The sequence below is a fragment of the Pteropus alecto genome, unplaced genomic scaffold (genome assembly GCF_000325575.1).
Source record: "Pteropus alecto unplaced genomic scaffold, ASM32557v1 scaffold189, whole genome shotgun sequence".
Lineage (NCBI taxonomy): Eukaryota > Metazoa > Chordata > Mammalia > Chiroptera > Pteropodidae > Pteropus > Pteropus alecto.
The window spans coordinates 2813280-2826771 of NW_006442117.1; the positions used below are offsets into that span (position 1 = coordinate 2813280).

The 13492-nt window shown below is 47.7% G+C and overlaps 1 protein-coding gene across 1 annotated transcript in view; it reads right to left on the minus strand.

Annotated features, from left to right (window-relative positions):
* The window catches only part of B3GALNT2 (beta-1,3-N-acetylgalactosaminyltransferase 2), a 58382-nt gene extending 45093 nt beyond the window's left edge, over window positions 1-13289 (minus strand). The window contains exon 1 of the mRNA XM_025039063.1: window positions 13086-13289. Within this exon, the coding sequence (XP_024894831.1) occupies window positions 13086-13289 (204 nt within the window). The remainder of the gene's footprint in view (window positions 1-13085) is intronic.
* Window positions 13290-13492: the final 203 nt, after the last annotated feature.

Sequence of the window (13492 nt, forward strand, 5' to 3'; positions counted from 1 at the left end):
TCTAGTGTTGGTCCTGGTGCAGCGGGTAGCGGCCTGCCGGGCTCTGAGCTCCAGACACTCAGGGAGGGGACCGAGCTGCGGGCGGAGGCCCACGTGCCCCGGTTCTCGCTGGCGGTGCAGAGTAGGGAGTGAACAGGTGTCTGTGCGCGCCTCCTGCAGCACGTGGGCCCCGTGAGCTGAGGACGCCGGGCGGGTTTGGGCCCTGCGCGCTCCTCCCGGGCGGAACGCCCCCCAGGTGCAGCTACGGCCCCTGCCCCGGCCCCTCGGGCCACCTGGCCAGGCGCACGAGGGAAAGACGCGGGGTGCGGGTGGGGTGAAGAGGGCCAGATCGTCAGGAAAGGATGCCTGCTAATGGTATTTTGTTCGTTTCTTTGACGTTTCACAAATTGTGTCTCAAATGTCTTGGTTGAAAACCACAGAAAATCCTAACAGACTTATGAAAAAAAGTCAATTTATTCAAGTTACTGAACAGTCCCGGCGGAGACGTCTCAGGCACTGTTAGTAACGTCGTCTCATTGAGTGGCAATTTCAACAAAACGACCCTCTATTAAAATGACTTTTTATTGGATCGTTTTGTAATGTCTGTATTGTTTAATCTCGAAATCTAGTTTTGTTTAATAGTTATATAAAAGCTATAAGCGTGAGGAGTTTATACCGTTTGTACTTAAGTAAAATAAAAACTACTATGGGGTTCAGAATAATTTTTTTCCTATAAAGAGATTTGTATGTTTGTTAGTTATCCATTGCTATCTAACAGATTACTCTAAAACTCTTAAAACAACAATTTATTATCCTTCACAACTTCTGTGGATCAGGAATTGGGGAGCTACGTTCTGGTTCAGGGTCTCCCACAGAGTTGCAGGAAGACAGCAGCTGGGCTGTGGTCATCTGAGGCTTGGCTGGCACTGGAGAATCTGCTTCCTACGTGGCACATTCCCCCGCCCCCGCCAGATGGTGATGACAGGGCAGTTAGAGAAAGGCAAGCAGTCTGTTAGGACCTTCGGGAAGCTAGGGCTAGGGAAAGGCGAGAGGTGGGCAGGGCAAAGGCCAGATTATGGTCATACGCTGTGCGAAGGCTCTGGGTACTGAAGGCTCTGGGGAGGGATTTTTTCCCTCACTATAAAAGTAAAACATGATTATAAAAAGGAATTTGGAAACTACAGAAGAATATAAAGAAACTAAATCACTCGAAATACAAATCGTGTATTTTTCTTTTTTTAATTAAGAAAATTTGCAATCATGAATTTACGACCATTTCACCTTATAATAGAATCATTTTCCTATTTAATTAGTAGTCTTAGAAAATATAACTTTAAATCATGTACTCATTTGTCTACACTACAATTTCTTACCCGGCCCCCATTATTGGACAGATAAGGTGTTTCTGTTTTTCCACTATAATAATAATGGCACTTCTGTGCATAACACTTCACCTGATTTCAGATGATTTCCTTTTTAAATATTATTTTAAGCCTCTTTGTTCATAATGGTATTGTATAAATGTGTATGTCGGCCTTCAACAAGTTTTATCTAATCCCACCTACTCTGGCATTTAAAAAAATTATTTCCTAATTCAAAGAACAAAATATTTTTTATTAAAGAAATTGAATATTTTATGTTTATTACTTGTTTTTATTCTTTTGTAAATTCTCTGTGTATTTTACCTTTTAGCCATTTGTTTGGGTTCTTTATATATTAAGGGTATTAATCTTTTACATTTATATATGTCGAAAATATTTTTAGTTTTCCTGCCTTTTAATTGACTTTTAGACACAAAAACATTTAGTTTTTACAAATTCGAATCATCAATATGGTATTTTTTCTGTATTTTAAGATGTTTCTGATCATGAGATCCGATCGATATTCTTATTTAACTTTTCAATCTATGTAGAATTTATTTTGGGATACGGTGTGATGTGAGGATTTATCTTTTCCCCAATAGCTATCTATTGTCCCCGAACATTGTTTCTGTTACTTTATGATATCGCTTTAACTTATTAAAATTTTTACACATGATAGTGTTTGCTTTTGGGCCACATTTTGCATTAATCTATCTTTATTTCAGCCCCATAATACTTTAATTATTGTAGTTTTATAATATTTTGTAATCCAGATTATTAATATTCTTATTTCTCAAAAATATGTTATTTCGGATGAATTTTATAATAATTTTTCATAGTTACTGACCTCCCTGGATTTCATGTCTAATTAAAAAAAACACATGCTTATCATAATAAACTCAAATACAAATGTAAACAAAATATATAATGCTAGAATCCTCCTTTAGCCCACCAATCTTTCTCTCCAGATTTAAGCACTGTAGCGTAGATATTTCTTCTTGTACATATATCCTGAACTTTCTCAAATTCTTTACTATTCTGGTAGTGGGAAGGGAGAAGCACCTTCCCTTTTAATTCCCCAAAACGCGGTGTGTGCCCTTAACCCCTGTAACTCCTGAGAGCGTCGACCCCTCCCCTAAGCATGGGTGTTTGCTTTTCTACAAGTTCATCATTGCTGTCACTTGTCACCCTTGTTCAGACTGCTGCTCCGACTTTCCCCATCAGCCACCTCAGCCCATAACAGTTTCTTAAGGCCACAGCAGCCGCTCCTGCTTCCATCCCAAACGTGGACGTGGTACCTCTCTTTAACCCCCAAATCACAGCTAAGACATGGCTGTCACATTTAGCAGACTTTATGAAGGATTCAGGCTAAGAAAATGCAATACAGAAAGGAAAATTTAAATCTAGACGTGAGATGTAATTGCGCCTCTGGCCCGTGCAGTTTCCCTCCTGGCATCTCTTGCCTCAGCCCCCTCCCCCCACGACGCACCCCCTCCCGCCTCTGCAACTGCCACTTCCCAGGGTCTGCTCAGCTCCTCATGAGGGGCACTTCCTGCCGATCCTCTCATTCCAGTACAGGGTCCAGTTCTTTCTGCTAACTGACGAAGTCAAAATTGTCCTTGAGAGCATGACACAGGGAATGCAGTCAGCATTAATGTGATGGCTAAGTGGAGGGCCAGGGCAGCGAGGGAGCAATTGGGGAATCATTTTATGAACAATATAGATGTCTAACTAATGTACTGTATATCTGAAACGAATTTAAATAAATTTATTTTTAAAAATTGCCCTTGAAAAATCCCTTAAATAGCCGAAAATCTATAGCATGCATGGTCTTGTGTATGCGATTCTGTAGAAAGATTTAATTCTTCTAATTCTTTATCATGAACGTTTCTCTGTAGCTCTCAGCCGATCACTTTGCTCGAAGGAAACCATCTTGCCTAGTCACTTACACAATAAAGTTCACTCTTTTTGGTTAGTAGTTGAGAAACCTTTAAAACCATTCAGACGTTCTTTTCAAGGCTTTCGGGACTGCTGGCATCCTTTGCCTAGGGCACACATTGCCCGAGTAACGTGCACTATTTAAATGATTACGTCTCTATCTTTTCAAACCAATAGTTCAATTTTTTTAAGTACCTACAATGTGGCTATGAGATAACCTTTTGAAGACAACCGTTTACACCACCCGATAGGACTCTGAGCATCTCAGTCTGAAGCCTCTGGCTCTTCCGTTTTGATTACCCTACTTGCTCGGGGCTTCTCCAAGAAGAGCTGGAAAACAGCTACTGCCAAATCGTCCTACTATGTGTTCATGGAGGAGGAGGCGGCCGGTTTGAGGAGAGCAGAGTGATAAAGAGAACGACAGAGGATTAGGTTAGGGATGGAGTCTCCAGCAAGAATATGGGATAAATCATGGTAAGCAGTGTGGCTTTTACTCTGAAATGAATGGAGAGCGGGCGGCTGATGGTTTTGAGGAGAGGGGGCTTCCACGATCGGATCCCCGTTTTAGCAACCATTCCCACTGCTGTGTTGAGAACAGGCCGGTGGTGGGGCGTGGGGGTGGGGGTGGGAAACCTACCGAGGGTGGCAGAGTGAGGGCACGATGAGCATCATTTGCACCTTGAAACAAGCGGACAAGCTGGAAGCTGGCAGTGTTTCCTGACACTTCCTAAGCGGACCAGGTCTGTGGGAGGAGTGCAAGGCCAGGCTGAGGAGAGGCCGTGTGTCACACAAGTCCCTCTTCCAGGACAGAGAGTGTGGACCGCCCATGACTATCACTGAATCTCTTTCTGGGAATTGCTCTTGGCTAAAGGGTGCTGCTTTGCCCAAGCGTACAGCTCCCTCCCCTGAGGCAGCCTGCATCCATCCGGTGACTAATTACACAGGGGTAAAAGGATCTAGAAGAACTCTAAAGAGACGTCCCATAGCCTCTGGTGCATCACAGTTCAGCTTCTTCCTCTGCGGGTTCTGCTTCCCTCGCTCCCTCGCAGGTCTGTCCCCAAGAGCGGTCCCCAAGAAACCTCCCGCACGTGACCTGAGTTTCAGAATCTGCTTCCCAGGAAACCTAAGACAGTGATCCTTTTAAAACCTAAGTCAGACGATGCCATTTCTTAACTTAAAACTCTGAAATGTCTCACAGCTCACTCACAGGGAAACCAAAGTCCCTCCGATGGCCTACGGAACCCTGGAGCCTCCAGCCTCACCCTGTTACTCTGCCCCTCTCCCGCTGGGACCCAGAGCCATGCCAGCCTCCCCGCCATCCCTCGAATATGACAGGTGTGGTCTTGCCTCAGGATCTTTGTCCCGATTGCTCCTTCTATTCTTCCTCCAGACTCTTGGCGACTCTGTCCCTCTCCACCTTCCAGTCACCTAAATTCTACCTCGTCAGTGCAGCCTCCTCTGTCTGTCTACTCTGCCGAAACCTGCGCCTCCCCTGACTCCCAACCTCCATCACCCTGTTAGATCATCTCTCCCTCCAGCGCGCCGTCCAGGTTACTTATCGACTGTATGGTTTTTGTCCCTCAGTCCACATAGAGCAGAACTTTCCCCGCCCATCTCGTTCACAGATATATCCCAGGACCCGGAGCAGTGACTGACACTTTGTAGATACTCCACAAATATTTATAGAATAAAAGAATGAATAAATGAATGAATTTGGGAATCCTTATCCAGCTGATTGTAATAGAACTCGCGGGATGTGGTTCCCTAGGGATAATGTGCAGAGCGAAGATGAACACAAACATGAGCGTTTAGGGGCAAGCAGAGGAAGAGAGAGTTACCGAAGACGCCGAGAAGCAGCCAGACGCAGGAGGGAAAAGGAGAATGTGCCACCAAAGAGGGGAGATGGGGCGGGAGAGCAAACAACTGTGTGCAGCACAGTCCATACATAAAGCAAGGGAAAGACTTGTGGGCTGAGTGTGTCCCCTAAATTCACATGTTGAAATCTACCCCCCAACTGAGACCGTTTAGGAGGCGGGGCCTCTGGGAGGTGATTAGGTCATGAGGGTGGAGCCCCCATGATGGGACGCCAGAGAGCTAGGTCGCTAGGTCACTAGGCCACAAGAAGCTGGCTGTCTGCAACCCCAAACAGGGCTCCGAGCAGAACCCGACCACGCTGGCACCCTGATCTCAGGCTTCCGGCCTCCAGAACCGTGAGAAATAAACACCTGTTTTGTAAGCCACCCAGTCTGCGGTGCTTCGTTCTAGCGGCCCCAATGGACTAAGGCAAAGACAGAGAAGTGTTCACGGATTGGATGGGTGGTAGGTAACTGGCCGTTCTGAGGAGCGGTTAAGGCAGGAGGGAGTGAACCGTGAGTCGAGGAAGGAATAGAAGAAATGAAGCGGAGGTGGTGTATGAGTTACTTTTGCAAGAAGCTTCATTGTAAGGATAGGAAAGAAAGATTGTGGCTAAGAGCGGGGCTCAGGCTGAAGAGGTGTCTGTGCATTTGGGTGGCAGAGGTAAGACTAACTCGAATCCTTTTAATGATGTCTGGAAACAGCCGGTAACCACCGTACAACCTGTCGTCCAGATCAGAGTTTTGAGAGAACATGGGGACAGGACGAACGCTAACTCGGACGGATGCCAAGACAACAGCGACTTTCCGTAACCTGGACGTGCGGTCTCGCTATCTCGAGCCCAGGTGCTCGATTCAAGTCATTCCTCCTTGCACCTAGCAGGCCATTCCACTTTCTAACGGTAGGTGGCAGTAAAAAGCTTGCCTCCTTTTGCCTTTTTTTTGGATGGCAACCAAGTCTTGATAAAGGTTAGTTTAGCCGCGGGCGCATGCTTAAAATAGGAGATTTTAATTCAGATTTTACTTGGGGAAAATTTGTTTTGCACCATTTTTTAAGAAAAGAAGCATCTCTATCACCTCAAAGAACAAAGAATATTTAAGCAATTATAAAATCTTAGTTGTAGTGTATCTTCACACTGAGTCATTTTACCTTTAAAAGAGGAACGTCTGTCTTCTTCCTAATGCAGAATAATTTTTCTTAACTTTACCATTTCCACTTCAGCATGTGCACTGCCATATGCACACATTTCTTATTTGCATATGTAAATTTTCAGTCAAGTCCAAGTCTGATAGACCTCGGGGGACCTCGCTATTGAATATTATAAATACTTAAAAAACTATTACAAATGATACCAACTTCCTTGTTATCAAAGACTAGAGATGTCCAAAAATAAAAAATTTAGAAGCTCGGAACGGTAAAGTGAAAGAGCGTACATTACTCAGGCAATCTTGGCAGACTCTACCGTCACACGATTTAAAATCTGAAAAACTCTGTAAGAATTAGAATAGTCTCTGCAGGTCCATCAGACGAATCTGAGGTCAAAACCCAGATCTGCGTTTATTAGCTATGTGACTTTGAGCAAGGGACCTTGAGCAAGGAAAGGATTTAACCCCTCAGGCCTCAGATCCCTAATTTGAAACGAGACTTGGGCTCATTTCGATGAGTTGATTTGAATATTAAATGAGAACACGTGCGGTTAAAGAATTTAAATGTTAGTTTCTCACTCGCCTCTAAACACAAACGTGAAGACGTGCAGACTAAAGTGAGGCCTATGCAAGCTTAACCCTTGGAAAAGATGTCACAAAGATGAACTCTAATAACGGTTGTTTCAAAACAAACAAAACAGCAAACAGAAAGGATCAGACACGCCTTGATTCAGTTTTTCAGCTTTACATCTCAGATCTCTGTTGTCCAGGTAAATCCTGATACAGGGAACTTGGGGAGAAAAGGGCTTGTCTGCAACATTCGGTTTAGGGCCAGACTCCGAACTCCTTTGCCGATTCTGCCTTTTTCAGTTTAATGAACTATATATTACTCTGTTACTCCTTCCTCTTCGGCTTAAAGGAAATGCTAAAAGCAACGCACAACATGGGCCACCTCAAATATCCGGGGCGGTGCTCGCGGTCCTGGCGGCCGCCCCACACAGGGCCCTGCGACATGACGGGGCTCAGAGGTGCCAAGAAGGGCCCTTCCGCCAGTCTGCAACCGGCTAAGCCAGAGTCCCGAAGGGCTCTGACAGCAAACAAGAAGGGTCCGTTGTCTCTGTGAGACTCCCTCAAGTGTGCTCACTGGCAGAAAGTGCTCTTGTCTTTCTGCCGATGGCACTGACGACTTTGTTCCTCAGCTGGGGCTAAGTATTGCACCGCGGAACCAAAGCTCATCTGTTGTATAACTTTGCCAGACCTGGATGACAACCTCCCCTCCCTCCTTCTCTCTCTTTCTCTTTGTTTCAACGAATATCGATTATGTGTCTACACACGCCTCGGACACTAAGGTTACAAATGAGAACAAAACGGACTTGGTTCTTGGCTCACGGACCTTCCACTGCAGTGAGGGGGAAACACGCAGAGCAAGACACACACCCGACCCACAGGAAAAGGCTGCTAATTTCTCTAAAGTTGATCAAACTCAGGGTATAATGTTGTCACCACGTGGGCAGTTACACCCCGTGGCTAGGTTTCCCACTGACATGAATTAACTGGCAGGTTGTGTAAGCATTGCCCCCTATTTTTTTAAAGAGACTTTTATAATTATAGTTAAACAAAAGTATTATTAATGAGCAAGGCTCCCACTGGTGTTCGGATCCCATAACTATTACAAACAAAGCGCTGCTTCCACTTCCTGTCCACGGACTCGCTCTGCGCTCAAGGCTTGTCACCTGTGCCTCACCCTTGAAACTGCGGCTTTAACGCGCCCGAGGGGGCCCTGAGCTCTCGCCACGGGCGGCTAGGTGCTCAGCGGGGACGGACAAGGGCCCATTTGGGTCGTGCCCCGGGGCTGATTAAATAAAGGTGCCTGGCAGGGGATGTAGGTGACAGCCGAGGCCAGCGCAGGCTCCGCGGAGCAGGAATCAAGGCGGAGCTGCGGAGCGAAGGGCTGCGCTGGAAGAAGCCGCAGCATCTCCGCCCGAGACGGCAGCGCGGCGGTCCCGCCACGCACCACGAAGGCCACCTGCTCCGCGACGTGGGCGAGGCAGGTGCTCCACACTGTGCCTGGCCGTCGGGCTCCATAAGGTAACGTAAAAGAAAAAAAAGAAAGAAAAGCCTAAAACACATACATCGTCCTCATGAGCACGTTTGAAAAACCTAAGGAAAATGTGGTCTCTTTTTCGTGAATGCTTAACTGTCTTCCATCGATCCGGTCCAACTCCGAGTACGTATTAAATCCCTTTTATTTAAAAATTCCAGGCCTCTCCGCTGTGCTCATCTGAAGGTCCGAGCCTCAGTTTTCCTTTCGGCCACGTCACGCATAACGAGATTAGTGTCCCCTGGTCCTTCTCCCCGACCTCACGGCCCGAGGTGTAAAATCCCAGAAACAAACGCTCGGTGTGCGCCGCAGGCGGAGAGCCGGCCCTGCCCTCCCCTCCCCGACCGGTCCATTAATTTCAAACGCTAGAGACAGGATGGCATTAGGTTTCCAAAGTGACATGACGTTCGTTCGGCAAGAATACCTCAGAGCCATTCTGAGTCAGAGGACGGGACGACACTTTGATCTTCAAAGATAAAAGGGTGATTCTAAATAACTAATTATGCATAGGGCTCATTATCCATATTAATCTAAGTATTGGGGTGAGTTTCTTCTATGCTCTCGATGCCAGATCTCATTCTTACACACGATTAATCAGTTTCCTTCTGGCTTCTGTATGATGAGGTGACTCTCTCTTTCCCCTGACGAACTAGTGTTAAGGGACAAAGCCCGTGATTGTCTTCTGTGGAGATGGCACTCAGGTACCCCAGCGACCTCGTCTCATTTTTATAACGTGTTCAGCAGTGAAGTCGTGTTTCTCAGGAAGTCAGAAGGCCTGGTGTGGAACCCTAACTCTGTCGCTTACTAAAATTATGACTCTGGACATGCTACTTAATCTCTCTGAGCCTCCGTTTCCTTGTCTGTAGAATGTGAAAAATAACGACTGCCACGTAGGATTTTTGAAAAAATTAAATCTAATATCGTGTGTGAAAATATGCGGCACTGGCAGGTGCTCAGGCCACGCGAGCGTGCGTTCTTCTCGGAGGCCAGAGGCACGGAGGAGTGGAAGGCTGCCTGCGTCCACGACTCGGTGCTCGTGCTCAGGCACCTGCGAGGAGGCCAGGGTGACCGCTGTCGACTGCGTGTCGGTGGGGGTGGCTCTACCTTGCGAATGTTCTGAGGCCCTTGCAGAAGGGACGGTCGCTACCCGAGGCAGAAGCCTGGGAGGCTAGCATCGCATCAGAGAAATTTCCACGTCACGTCAGAGCTCAGCGGGCTGAGGATGAAGGGGACAACAAGATTAGCAGATGGATTTACCCAGGGTGGGGGTTCTGCCAGATGGGCTCAAAGAAAGTAGGGGAAGGGAACCTAGGAAGTCGGAAGAGGGGGGCTGAAGCGATGGCTACCAGACTAACGATGAGGGAGAAAAATGAGGGGAAGAAAGGCCTGGGCGAGCAGGAGGAAGTGAGGGACCTGGGTGCCGGAGGCCTCAAGAGGAGGAAGAGGGAGGAGTATGGCTGTAAGTGAGCGGCAAGATAGAAGGACAGGAGGTTGGGCTGGGAGCGAGCTATTTGAATGTGTGACTTCAGAAGGGACCCCGATCGCCTGTCCTCAAGTATAGCAGATGATGCGTTTGGGGTTCAGAATCGCAGTGATGACGCATTTGTGGTGTGGAATCGACCTGCTCGAACCTCTGTTACCTTTGCCCCCCAGTACTCAACGCTTCACTCCACGTCCCTGGAATGGCTGCAAATCCATGATGCGAAGACACCCTTCACCGTCCAGAATCCCATAGCTAACTCGCGGCTTTTCTCGCGCTGTAGGAGAGATGATCATCCTGACCTCACTATATTACCAGTTTATAAATGTCTTGACATTCAAATCGTTCCAACGTGTTACTAAAATTTCCTGGTTTGAAATTTAATTCGACGAATGATTAAGTACCGGGTTCAGAGCCGGACGCTGAGGCTGGCCGTGGGGTTTAACGGTGACAAAGAGAAACAGTGCCTGCCACACTAAGGCGGCGGTTTGGGGGTGGGTGGGGCCCTGACTGGCTTGCAAATATGTACAGAGAGAGGCAGAGCACTTGGTCAGGGGCACCTCCAAAAGCAGCCCAGGGCTCGGCCTGCACAGTGGGAAAGCCTCTGTCCCTGGGGACGCTGGCATCGCTGGTAGCCCAGCTGGAGTGTTCTTCGTCCCCTCCCAAGTTCTGTTCCCTCTCTTCCCTCTCGTCAGTCACCCAGCATGGTGAACTTCGGGAATAGCCTCTGGCCTAGGTGTTTATACTTTAACTGTGTGTGTGTGTGTGTGTGTGTGTGTGTGTGTGTGTGTGTGTCCATCAAAATATGTAGTATTATTCTGTTTTTCAAACTTACCTAAATAGCATATTTTATATATCATCCTACGACTTGCTCTTCTCACTCAATATTATAGTTCCAAAAACATGTCTTGCCTGCCATCTGTAGATCTAATGCATTCATTTCCACTGCCGTTCAGTGTGAGACCAGGTCGCTGGATGACTACGTCACAGTTCATCTTTGCGTTTCTCCACTGATGGACAGGCAGGCACATAAATTCTTATTCACGTATCCTCATAAACATCACCCGATTTTAAAGACAGGACACTGAGACACAGAGAAGTCAAGTAGCCCATTCAAGGTCACAGAGCTAGTAACGGTGGAATCGGGATTCAGCCCCGGATGACGTCACGTCAGGGTCTTCATCCTCAGCCCTGGCTGAGCTGCCTCCTTGAGGTGCCTCGGCTTTTCCCCGCCACTGTCTACCCTTACACCCTCGTGCTGCCGCCACGTGCACGAGCGCAGTTTCCTTCTGGTTTATGCCTAGAACTGGGGTTGCCGGGCCCAGCGGGTAGACGGAGAAAGGAAGCGTCACGGAACGATGCTGAGTTTTTGAAGGAATTCAGAGCAGTTAAATAGTTACTTCGGTGTTTTCTCCAGCCCTAACTACGGGCTCTCTTCTGTCGCTGTGATCACCCGGGAGGCGGTCCACAGAGTAAGAAAACACTTTGAGAGCAGACAGACGACAGGTGGCCCACGTCAAATTGGCGACTCTTCTCAGTTGTTTCTCCCCTCATCACAAACACACTGTAACAGCTGGATGCAACTGCGCAACCCACCTGGGAATCGGACAGTTCCTCTGTATAATTTCAGCCTGTAAATTTAACTCATTAGTCTGCTCAACCACTTAGGGGACTCTGTACATTGGCCTAACCCAATGTTTTGAATACATTTTTTGCAGTGTTCGTACTGTAAGGACAGATAGCTTTTTTTTATATTAGTTTCAGGTGTACAACGTAATGATTCGATATTTGTATACATTGCGAAATGATCGACACAGTAAGTCTAGTTAACGTCCATCGCCACATAGTTACTGAATTTTTTCTGTATGTGATGAGAACTTTGAAAACCTACTCTCTCAGCAACTTTCAAATATGCAGTGTTATTAACTATAATCACTATGCCGTGCGTTGCAACCCCAGGACTGACTTATTTTAGAACTGGAAGTTTGTATCTTTTGACCCCTTTGACCCATTTTACCCCCTCCCAGCCCCAACCTCTGGCAACCAATGACCTGTTCTCTGTATTTGTGAGCTTGTTTACTCTTTCTTTTTAGAGTCCAGTGAGATCGAACAATATTTATCTTTCTCTGCCTGACTCATTTCACTTAGCATAATGCCCTCGAGTTCCATCCATGTTGCTGCAAATGGCAAGATTTCATTCTTTTTTTATGGCTGAACAATATGCCATTGAATAACAGACCACATCTTTTTTATACATCCATTTGATGGACATTTAAGTTGTTTTCATATCTCAGTTATTGTGAAAATGCTGCAATGAGCACAGGGGTGTATACATCTTTTTGAATTAATTTTTTTCATTTTCTTTGGATAAACACCCAGAAGTGGAATAGCTGGATCATAGCCGGTGCCTTTTCACAGCGTCCTCACTTGGTAGAAGGGGCTAGAGATCACTCTGGGGCCTCGTTTATAGGCATTGATCTCATTCGTGAGGGCTCCAATCTATGAGTTAAGTTCCGCCGGCCCCACGTCATCTCCTTTGGGGTTAGGATTTGAACATATAAATTTTGCGGAGGGACACAAATACTTTAGACCACAACAGTGTGTATGTCCTGAGTTGTGATACAAACTGTCCTTTCTTTTTTGTGGGCCACGGTCAAAAAACGTGAGATACTCAGCACGTGCCGATGCCAACTGATTCCAGCTGATTTCAGCACTAACCGCGACAGCGCTGGCTCCGACAGATGCCATGAGTTTTTCCAAGAGTCTTGACACCACGTTTGTGGTGGTGGCACTAGTCACAACTGCCAAGAGCTGGAAGCAACTTAATGTCCATCCAGAGACAAACGGATAAACGAGCTGCGGTGCACATACACGGTGGAATATTCTTCAGCCAGGAAGGACAGTCTGACACAGGCTATAACATGGGGAGCCTGAAGACATTACGCTCAATGAAATAAGCCGGTCACCACGGACACACACACAGCACAAACACGATCGACTCCACTTCCAGGAGGCACCTACAGTAACGAGAGCCTAGACGCAGAGGGTCACGTGACTGCCGGGGGCTGGGGGTTCAGAATTTAAGTCATGCGAGATGAAGGCATCTGGACTCTTTCTAACGCTGTGCATGTGATCAACGATGCTGTTCTTCCGCTCAGACACTTCACAGGGTACGTTTACGCCATGATTTTTACCGCACACACAAAGGGGTCTGGCACTCATCCTACCTGGGGCTCCTCCCGCTTCTCCGACGCCAAGGCCCTCGGGTCTCCTGTTGGCATCTCCGCCGAGCCCTGCACACGACCCTGTGTGACCGAGCCGCCTGGCCAGCGCTGCCGCCGCTTTGCCGGACCCCTGCGCACAGCAGGCCGGACGCCCAGGCCCCGGGGCGCGACCTGAGCAGGTGGGACGTGAGCCCGGCGCATGCGCATCGCCTCCCTGCCGCCCACCGCCGTCCTGGCCGCAGGCCTCACATTCCCCGGACACAGCGAAGTCCCCCAAGGCGGCCCCGGGCACAGCGCTTCCTCCTCTCTCACTGGAGCACAGGGCCACCTGGGGGCCACCGGCACCAGCGGCGCCTTGTTCCCTGCTCTGAGCTCGCGCAGCCTCTGAGCCGACGGCCTGTCGTGGACCA